Source organism: Ipomoea triloba, chromosome 3 (assembly GCF_003576645.1).
Source record: "Ipomoea triloba cultivar NCNSP0323 chromosome 3, ASM357664v1".
NCBI lineage: Eukaryota > Viridiplantae > Streptophyta > Magnoliopsida > Solanales > Convolvulaceae > Ipomoea > Ipomoea triloba.
Genome location: NC_044918.1, coordinates 28,910,311 through 28,921,701, shown reverse-complemented (window position 1 = coordinate 28,921,701; position 11,391 = coordinate 28,910,311). Strand labels below are relative to the sequence as shown.

General features: G+C 34.5%; 1 protein-coding gene across 1 annotated transcript; it reads left to right on the top strand.

Moving 5' to 3' along the window:
* Positions 1–3,119: 3,119 nt before the first annotated feature.
* Positions 3,120–6,205, top strand: LOC116012462 (cytochrome P450 CYP82D47-like). Its single transcript, XM_031251997.1, has 2 exons — positions 3,120–4,092; positions 5,372–6,205. Exons 1-2 carry the CDS (start codon positions 3,127–3,129, stop codon positions 5,993–5,995), a joined length of 1,590 nt encoding a protein of 529 aa, XP_031107857.1. The 5' UTR covers positions 3,120–3,126; the 3' UTR covers positions 5,996–6,205.
* Positions 6,206–11,391: the final 5,186 nt, after the last annotated feature.

Below are 11,391 nucleotides of genomic sequence, written 5' to 3'. Positions count from 1 at the left end.
CCCCCCCCCCCCCCCCCCCCCGTCTTTGATGAGATCGAGCTCGACACGTGGTTGGTTGGACCCGTTCTCTCAAAATTTTTCCTCCCCCTTACCTTCTTCCTCTTTTCTCTTCTTTTTATTGGCCTCTTATACTTCTGCCAAATGGTTAGCCATTTTCATCAACTCGTCATAAGACTGAGGAGGGCTAGTGTTCAAGCGCTTATAGAATTCTCCCAATCTCAGTGCTTGGGTGAAAATTAAAACCACTACCTTTTCATCGAAATCGTACAAACTGTTCACTTCTTTCTTCCATCTAGTCATAAAATCCCTTAGGCTCTCTCCTTTAGTTTGTTTGACAGTGCACAAACAAGAGAAGTCTTTCCTGCGTTGAATGTTGCTGGAGAAGTATGTTAGGAAGCTCTTGGACAACTCTGCAAACACTTGATTGACCTGTCTAGGATCATGTTGACCCAATTTTGGGTCATCCCAACCAAGGTGGACATGAATTCCACCCCAATCATCACCATAGCCACCTCATATTGTGTAACGTTTGTGCGTGGGTTAGAGGTCTTAGTCTAGGCCTTGATAGTTGGAAGATTGAAGTCATTAGGAATAGGAACGTCCATTATACTCGAAGTAAATAGTGTGGACATCCTTACTTCAGGCTCGGGCGATTACTTCCTTACTTCTATTTTATTCTCTAACTCCTCTATTTTCCTTTACAACTGTCCTACCATCTTTGCCTGGTTGCCCAATTGATGATCCCTCGGCCCTGCGCTATGGCCATAACCTCTCCTTGGCATGCACCCTTTCGCCTAACCGCTCTAGGATGGGCTTGTAAACGACCGACTACTGTGCACTCAAGCCGTCTCCTTTAAAGTCTTCCCTTTGGCCCTGCTGGTGTCAAGCCGAGTCGTATCCTTGAATGCCTTCCCCTCGACTATGTTGATATCTAGTAGAGTCTTTTCCTCAAACACCTTTTCCTTGGCCCTGTTGTTGTCCAGTCGAGTTGTCTCCTTGAGCGCCTTCCCCTCGGTCCTCCGCATCTCTTCCCCTAGAGCAAGGTCGAGTTTTTGGGTAGTTTCCCGCTGCTGCGTGGGTTGCACCATGAAGATGGGTTCTTTCTTGATGTGATGACATCACCTCAACTTCATCCCAGGGTGACGACAGGCTAACAAGATTTTGCACCCTTGCCACCAAGTGGGTCAGTGTCGTTGTTGCTTGCTTAATAGCCTGGGCACTTGCTTGGAGATCCACTGACGGAACTGGTGCCCCGAGCCCTTGTTGCCCTTTGCTACGATTGTTATTCAGTTGGTCGTTAAGATCACATGAGTTTGTCGGCCGGGCTTTGTTAATGTTAGCCTTGCCATTGCGATTCAAGTTGCGAGAACCATGAGAAATGCTTGGTCTAGATCGTGCCATTTTCTAATTTGGTTGGGAAGAAAGGTAAGGGTCTATTTACTAACTGAAGAATAGAAAAACAAAAAGCATGTTTATTAGCACAATTTCCCATTTTGAAAACTGAAAATGTTTTTTAATTTTCTAGAAAGCTGGAGAACTTTTAAAAACTGTTTTCTAAATGAAAAGTAGAATCATCTATCATATATTTGACTATATATCACTATAACCACATTCTTACCATTATCTAATTACATATTTATTCATTATTATGATTACATTCATTATCATATTCTTTTCCTTATCACAATATTGGATCTTTTCTACTCGCATTTACTTATATAAATATAACATATTTGCATACGCTTAAAGTTAAACATACATTATTCACATTATCAAAATTAAAACTTGAAATCTCCGCCAAGTTTTAGATTTTGATTGAACTCAATAGATTTTTTGTTTGGATATTTTTAGTTATGTTATATAGTAATATAAGTTTGGTCTAGATATTTGATATAGAAATTTCACATATATACTAGACATCAAAGTAAAAATTATATGTATACAATTCATTCAAATGAATATATCCAACAATATTTTAAATATTAGCTCCAAAAATATTAATATTATCTAAACTAAGTTTTAGGTGAACTTAATAGGTTAATGGTTCAAATATGCCTTTAGTTATGTTATATACGGATATAAATTTGGTCCGGATATCAAATATAAAAATCTTACATATATTAAACTTAAAAGTAAAAATTATATTTATTCAATTTGAACCAAACATATCTAAAAATATTTTAAATATAAGATTTTAAAATCACTCAAAATTAAATTTGTGTTAATTTTATAACGTTAGTCTAAAAAAAAAAGTAAATTTGAAAAAAAATGAGTAGTATTAGTAAACAAGTTTTCTAAACAGAAAGCAAAGAATAGAAAACAGAGAATGGAAACTAAAATATTAGAAAACATAGAATATTTTTTCGAAATAAATGGGCCCAAGTGTTTTAGCATGCTTGAGAGTTGATCTCAGGCCTCTCAATAAAAACACCAGTTGGTTGTATAAAAGTTACCTTAACGAATATAAAAAGAAGTAAGCTAAGTAATGTAGTATTGTTAAGAGTCTTTGAGTACAAGATTTAGAGTGTGACTCCTCTGCTATCTATCCCAATGGCTCATCTTTTATACTATACCATGGCCACTAAGTATAATGGTTACAATAATGGGCACAACGGTCCCTAATATGTAGAACAACTCCTCTCACAGGCTCAGTAAGTGCCATAGCTGCTCAGTAATTGAGGCACTCTTCTCCATAAGTGTGCGCTGGCACTACTTGACCGTTACTCTGCATTGGGCTTTGCGTTAAATGCACTGTTGCTCTCTACTTGACTGTTACTATTTAACTGTGTTAATTGCTTTGACTCCTCCAGATTAGACCAATAGTGTTCCGTATAGTGTCTAGTACCTTAGTCCAAGTATCCGTTAAAGTAAACCCTAACTGAATTTAAAATTTTTGTTATTTTTGAAACTAAAAGTATGACTTATTTGAAAACTTAGAGGATATATTATACAATGACAAAATGTTGGGCACTAAAATGACTAGTTTAATAGATTAAAAATGCATTTTTTTTTCCTTTTTAAAAAATATATAATAATGCAGTGGTACGGTTGACATTTCCATCAACATTTCATTTTGCCTATAAAAGAAGAGGCTCTGTTAAGATTTTGTGCAACCCATCCCAAACCATGGATTTCCTCTCTCTACCATGCAATAATATTACAATTTCCACTTTAGCATGCACCTTAGTGCTTCTCTTCTTTCTATGCAAGCTCTTCCATGCAATAATGTACAAACCCAATAATAATGGGCGTAACCAAAAACTAGCACCGGAGCCCTTAGGCGCTCTACCCATAATCGGCCATCTCCACCTTCTCATGGCCGGCGGGAAGCCTCCTCACTTAATCCTCGCATCCATGGCCGACAAGTACGGCCCAATCTTCCGAATCCGACTGGGCGCCCAACAAACCTTCGTCATCAGCAACTCCAAAATAGCCAAAGAATGCTTCACAACAAACGACAAGCTACTCGCCACTCGCCCCAAAGCCCTCGCCTCCGAGATCATGGGCTACAACTACAACATCTTCGCCATCGCCCCCTACGGCCCCTACTGGCGCCACATCCGCAAGACCGTCGTCCTGGAGCTTCTCTCCGGTCGGAGAATGGAGTTTCTGAGACCCAAGAGAGAATCCCACGTCAGAAAATCCATCAAACGTACTTTCCAACATTGGTCCGACCACAAGGACGCGGCGACCGGGGCCGTGACCGTGGAAATGAAGCAAACGTTCGATAGGGTTGTGACCAACATGTTGGTCTCGATTTTGTTCGGAGAGGACGAGGTTGAGGAAGAAGGGAAGCTCGATAAGTCCATTCACAGGCTGTTTCGGCTGTTCGGAGAGCCGGTGGTGGCGGATTTTATCCCGTGGCTTAGATGGTTGGATATCGGGGGACACGAGAGGGCTATGCGGCAAACCGCCGTGGAAATGGACAACTTCGTGAACAAGTGGATGGAGGAACACAGGAGAAACAGGAATTTTAAGTCCAAGGAAGAAGAAGACTTCATGGACGCCATGTTATCGCTATTTGATGGTGTGCCCAATCAGAGTCTGCCACGTGGATATGACACTGATTGTGTTATCAAATCTACTTGCTTGGTACGTATATAAACCCAGTCGTTATACCATGGACCATGGTCCACAATGCATTGTGGACCATGGATCATGATTGATATTGCAGTTGTGTGGAACTGATACTGCAGTTGTGTTGAACGGATATTGCAGTTGTGCTGAAAGGAAACTGCAGTTGCGCGGAACAGAGACTGTGTCATCCGTCTGAAACTGCAGCTGTGTTGAACTGATACTGCAGTTGTGTTGAACGGATACTGCAGTTGTGTTGAAAGGATACTGCAGTTGTGTTGAACGGATGAATGTCCTCTGTTCCACGCAACTGCAGTTTCCTTTCAACACAACTACAGTATCTTTTCAACACAACTGCATTATCCGTTCAACACAACTGCAGTATCAGCCATGATCATGGTCCACAATGCATTGTGGACCATGGTCCATCATATAATTTGCGATATAAACCTGCCTTTTTCACATTTTAATTTTGTACTTCAGTCCAATTTTATTTTTGTCCTGTTGCCTATTTATGGCTAGTCAAAATACTCATAAACATAATGACACTAAAATACTAATTAAATACTTCTTTGTCAAAAAAAAAAAAAATTGGGTGAAAATAAAATGTACTCCCTAATACTTGTTGACTCAAAAAAATATTTTGGTTTTTGTTTGGTAGAGTTTAGTTTAGAACTTAATAATTTATTTTGAACTACACAAAAACTATAAACTCTGTTTTGTAAAATATTGAGAGTTTAAAATAATAGCTTATTTTGAAATATTACTGTAAGTAGTGTTTTATCTTTATTAATTTACAAAAATGACACCATCTATCATTCATTAATCAAAATCCTAATATCTTAGTTTATTCTTTTTTTAATACATTTGTCAGCTAATTCTACAATTAATTAATTTTATCAAACACTTTAATTTCAATTACTTAGCTTATTACTATTAGCTTTTCAGCTAGCTTTTGAAATCTATATGGTCGCATGCAAGACAAAAAATTATAAATAATATTCATTCTATATGATTTTTTGAGTTTAATCCGCTAAAAGTGAAGTGACTTACATAATTGTTATATAATTTATTAATATTAATGAATAAATATTATACGTTAGGAGACATTTACACATTTCTTTAAATAATAAATATTTTTTTTAAGGAAAAAATAATAAATATTAAAAATTGAGAAATATGAATAATCTCTCTCTTTAAAATTTTATTATTTTTTTCGGTCTTCTATAGAAAAACTGAAGCTGTGTTTTATGGATTTTATGTGTTGAAATATTCTAATTAGCAATACATTTTGCAGACCATTTTGTTAGCTGCCACCGACACAACTAGCATAACATTGGCATGGGCTCTTTCACTAGTACTAAACAACTACAAAGTGATGGAGAGGATCCAAGATGAGTTAGACACTTATATTGGAAAAGAAAGATGTGTCGAGGAACCTGACGTAAAACAATTGATTTACCTACAAGCTGTGATTAAAGAAACGTTGCGATTATATCCGCCCGCCCCGCTTGCATTACCTCATGAAGCCATAGAAGATTGTACGATTGATGGTTACCACATTAAAAAGGGCACCCGGATAGTGCCAAACTTTGTGACAATCCATCGCGATCCATTGGTTTGGGCAAATCCGAATGAATTTATACCCGAGAGATTTTTAACTGATCACAAAGACGTTGATGTTAAAGGTAACCATTTCGAGTTGATTCCATTTGGCAGTGGTCGAAGAATGTGCCCTGGGATGTCTTTTGGCTTACAAATTGTTCAATTAACACTGGCTAGCCAAATTCATAGCTTTGATATGAAAAGGTTATCAAATGAACCAATTGATATGACTGAAAGTGTTGGATTAACTAATCACAAGGCCACTCCACTCGAAGCCCTCCTTGTACCGCGCCTAGCTTCAAATTTATATGGTTGAGCAAAAATTTGAGACTAGACATGTTTCACTAGGTGTGATAATCAGACTAGACATGTGTTCACTTGATACTACTTGGTTGGTCATCATATGTGAACATATAGGATGATTCATGTAATAGTTTACCTTTAATATGAATCTTTGTATCATGTAATGTTTTTTTTTATGTATCGTGTACCATTTCTATTGTGAATGTGAGAATTCTTCTAGATACACTAGTGGTGCACAAATTGATTCTTGAAATAATTGGGATGCTTCACTTACCTTGCAAGTTTAAACTTTTGTTAGTGTTAGGTTAGTTGCTCAAAAATATTGTTGAAAATTGTCAAAATCATTGTTACCACTTCTAGCTCCAACAAATCTTAAGAAAAATAGGAGGGGCCATGGTGATGACAGCTATGTTAATTATTAGAGACAAGTTTGCAGGTTGTGATGATGGCAATAGATTTGTATTGAGAGTTTTTGTCCATAGTACAACATCTATTATAAATATCTTCACCATGAAGTGTTATTTGGTCACAATTGAATCCAACGAGATTGAAGAATTTTACATTTTTCGGGTGTGGACAAGATTGTACCAAAATTTTTATTGTTTGGTTTGGCTTAGCTATACTTATATTTAATCAAGAATTGATAAATGTAATGACTCTGAATTAAATACATTAAAGAATAAAAATTAGCTTCTTTGGATTGTTGGTCGAGCCAAAATTTTTATTATTTGGTTCGACCTAACCCAATCCATATTTTAATCGATTATTGATATATGGGCAAATTATTGTGTGGATCGTGGTTATGTGGACCACGATCCAAAACAACGTCATTTTGATATTAAAAAAAAATTCATTGCTTCGCACGCGTGTTAGAATAATTAACATTCTGCGGTAAGATAATTTATTCTATGATTTAGAATAATATACTTTATATGTGTTAGAATAATGCAATTTCTAGGATAAGATAATGTATTTTATGAGTTAAAATAATGTACTTTATGTGTTAGCTAGAATAATGTATAATGTACTTTATGTGTTAGAATAATGAAATTTTTGGGGTAAGATAATGTATTTTATAAGTTAGAATAATATATTTTATTTGTTAAAATAATGTACGTTATGTGTTTTTGGACCGTGGTCTACATAGGGCTTGTTTGGTTATCAGCGGTTAGTGTTTAGCGGTAGCGGATTGTGTTAGCGGTTATCAAATAGTAGATTGTATTAACGGGTTTGACCAGCAAATTATATCAGCTGTTTGTAAAAAGATGTTTGGTAAAATTAGCTGCTTAGATTAGCGGTTAACATGTAAAATGACCAAAAGGATATAAATAATATAATAATAATAATACATTAATAATAATAATTAACATTACAAAGAAATTAAAGCAAACATTTAAAAAAATAAACAATTAAAAAAAATAAAGAACAAGAGAGCCCCTTATCTTCCACTTCTCCCACATCGGTGGGAGAAGTGGAAGTTGGAGCCTTGATGCTCCTATATAAAGGAGCCTCAAGGCTCCAATTAACTTTGCTAATTCTACTCATTCGAAAATTGGATGGGCAGAACGCCAGAGGAGTCGAAAAGGCTCCTCATTAATGGTAGTTAATTTTATTTTTTTTTAAATAAATAAGGGCGTTTTGGAGAAAGGAAACTCCTTCTCCAAAACACCAATCCCAGAGCAGCGTTTGGGATTCCAGCGGTTTGGAGCAAACCGTTGCTCCAAACCGCTGGTTAACCAAACACTTTCTTTGGCGTTTTGGCTAAGTCAAAACGTCAAAGTTGGCGGATCCGCCAAAAATTGGTGGATCCGTCAATAACCAAAACATGTCCATAGTCACGGTTCACGCAATAATAGTTGTGATAAATGTAATAAATCTAAACTAAAGAAATTAAAGGTAAAATAATTTTTTTAAATATACTTTGGGTAATGGGTCGGGCCAACGCAATATTTTTATTGTTTGGCTAAGCCCAATCAAGCCTATATTTTTATTGAACTAGTCCAATCTAATTCAGTAGTAACCAGACAGATGGCATGAAAACCCACCCATTGAATGTAAGATAAAAATACAAAAAATATTTTTTTTGAATAAAAAAAATTAGAAGACATTTTCTACCAAAAAATTATATTTTCTTTGACCAAAATGAGTATTTTTTATTGACTTCATTCGAACCAACCCTTAGTTTATACAAACTTAATTTTAACAATTTATATCTACATATTTTAAAGTTAGCCAATCACCAGAGGTCGGTTTTGTTAGAAAAATCACCATATACTATTGTTGAATTAAAATTTAAAAAACTACACAGCAAAAAAAAAAACAAAACAAAACAAAAACAAAAACAAAAATAGCCATAGCCCATGGCCAATTTTAAAAACGTACAAACACTATTTAAAACAAAGGTACAAAAACATGTATTCACGTGCAATTCTCTTTCCTGGTCTACTTTTAGGGTGTGTTCGATAACCCGAAAAAGAAAATTATTTTTTGGACTTTCGGTGTTTGACAACATCCGAAAAATACGATCAATGAAAAATGATTTCCGTTAACCATGAAAAATGATCATTTTTTTCCGCAAAACAACTTCCGGACAAAAGTCCGGGAGTCATTTTCTGAAAACTTTTTCCGTGCAAGGGGCGGCCAAAAGTCGTCCCTCTCCCGTTTCGGCAAACTGGCTTCCGTCGAAACTGCTCTGGTTTCCAGTCAAAATCAGAGCAGTCTAGAGCTGCTTTGTTTTCCGACTGAAACCAAAGTAGCGACGGTTTTTTTTTTGTCTTTTTTTTTAATAGTAAATAATATTATTTTATATATTTTTATATTTTAAATAAAATAATAAAAATATATAATTATACAATTCTACTCATTTTCCAAAAAATAATTAAACATTCAAAGACCAGAATGCAACCAAACACAGGAAATGAAACTGTTTTATGGAAAATGACTCATTTTTCAGAAATTATTTTCCTGTTTTTCAAACACACCCTTAATTAAAATTATTATATGTAATTTATTCGGAAGAGTTCTACTATATTGACTCTCAAATACTTTACTCTTTTAATTAAATTTCTTGATGTGACTTGTTTTGATATGACATATTTATCTTGTGGGTCTTAAGAAAAATCATCTATATCAAATATTTATAAGTATAGAATAAAAGTTAAAGTAAGAGCAACCCATCACTGCTGGCAAAAAAATAAAAACTATTCTCTCTCCTAGTGCATTAATTGCACTTGCCGTGCCCAGGACATGTGCCAATTGGGCGTGTAACACGAACAATTTTGTTTATTTTTTTTTTTTTTTTTTCTCTCCTCTCCTACGTGATTTTTAAAAACTCGTGAAAAATCAACACTTATGGCATGTTTGGTTGGATGGAAAATCAATTCCATGGAAAAGTTTTTCCAAAAAGTTAAGAAAAATGAAAGATTATGTTATTTGGTTGGATGGAAAATAGTTTCCATGGAATTTGACTTCCCAAAGATTAAGGAAAACAAATTCTGAAGTAGAATTAGGTATTTTGTTTTCTAAGGAAGGTGAGAAGAAAGTATTAAGTTTTGGACTATTTTACCCTCAACCAAATTTATTAATTACACATGTATATATAGCCAAACCATTATTACTAAGGGCATATTGGTCTTTATATTCATAATTCCTTACCATTCCAAACACAACCAAACAATGGAATTCATATTCCCAGTATTTTTTTTTCCACCAACCAAACAAGAGGAATCTGTGTTTTTGGTAATTTGTTTTTCATGGAATTTGAATTTTATTTCCTTCAAATATTTTTCAACGAACTAAACAGGTTGAGGTTTGCTCCGAATATAGAATTACATATAATATTTTTCTATTTAAAATTACTATTTAAGCTTGAAAGGATATTGATGGGGATTGAACAAGGACAGAAAAAGCAAACAAGAAAGCTACTTTTTGAATTGCAGCTGATTGATTAAGCAAGTCATGTGAAATCAATTGTAGCCACATAACTTGAATTGCCACTTCTTGTGACTTATCCAGCTGATAATTCATGTAATGATCAAATGTCCTTGCCACTCGTGACTTGTTTACTCCAGACTAAATATGGCTTGTGTCCAAGAGTGAGGCAGTGATCATTTTAGCAATATATTTCCTTTTTTTTTTTTTTTTTTTTTTTTTTTTATAAATCCACCGGGTCTTTCTCCGTTCATTTAATGGTCCGGATCCATCCGCGTTCGCTCGGAGAGGAGCTCAATTGCCACTTGAGCTACCCCGTTGGGTTTAGCAATATATTTCATAATCCTCAAAGAAGTGAAAAATATATTTATACTAATTCAAATTTGTATTTTTTTTATATGAGACAAATACTTTTTAAAGTCTTTTTAAGATTCTTTTTCTTAACTTTATATATATTTTTTGATTAATTTCTCTTTCATTTTAGGGTGTTTGGTATGGAAAAGATTTTTCATGAAGTAGAGGAAAATGTGTTTTTCTGTGGTTTGGTTGGATGGAAAATAATTTCCATTGGAACTTGAGTTCCCAAAAGTGAAGGAAAACAAATTCTTAGCTAGAAGGTGGTATTTTGTTAGGTTTGGGAAGAAAGTATTGAACAAGTAGACTATTTTACCCTCATCAATAATAATATAATATATTATCACTATTAATTGTTAAGGGCATATTGGTCTTTATATTCATAATTCTTTACCCTTCCAAATCCAATCAAATAATGGAATTCATATTCCCATTAATTTATTTTTCACCAATCAAACAATGGAATCTATTTTCCTAGTATTTGTTTTCCACGGAATTTGAATTCCATTTCCTTCAAATATTTTCCAGTGAACCAAACGGGCATTGTCCATTTTAAACATATAAATATATGAAATTAATTTCTACATTAAGAGAATTCAAATCTATATTGACCAACCCTAAATTGATAGTGAGCCCCACTCAAAATAGTTGTTCACATGCCAAATTTTATGCAAATTCGTTTATGTGACATTTGGTTCATGGAGTACATGGTGAATGGAATGTCATTCCATGGAACATATCTATTCCATTTTTCGGTTCGATTTTTATCACAGGCAATAGAATTTCACGAAATGGGTTATTTCCCTTTGTCATGCGAATAGCCATTCCAAGGCTCCTCTTTATATTAGCTATTCATAGCCTATCAAAAATAAGTATTTTTTTTTATTAATCCAAAAACACCCTTATAAACTTTTATAAATACATACATTCCCAGATTTATTTCAAACTCTTACGATTAATCAATTGGCTTCCACCATCCTTAAGGTACAATTTTCTCTTGTTCTTCTTTCAATGTCATATTTTATATGTTTCTATGTATGTACTTGTTTTTTTTTTTTTATCATCTTGAAAATTTATGTACGTTTATATGCCTGTGTATACATATATACATACACAGTACATGAA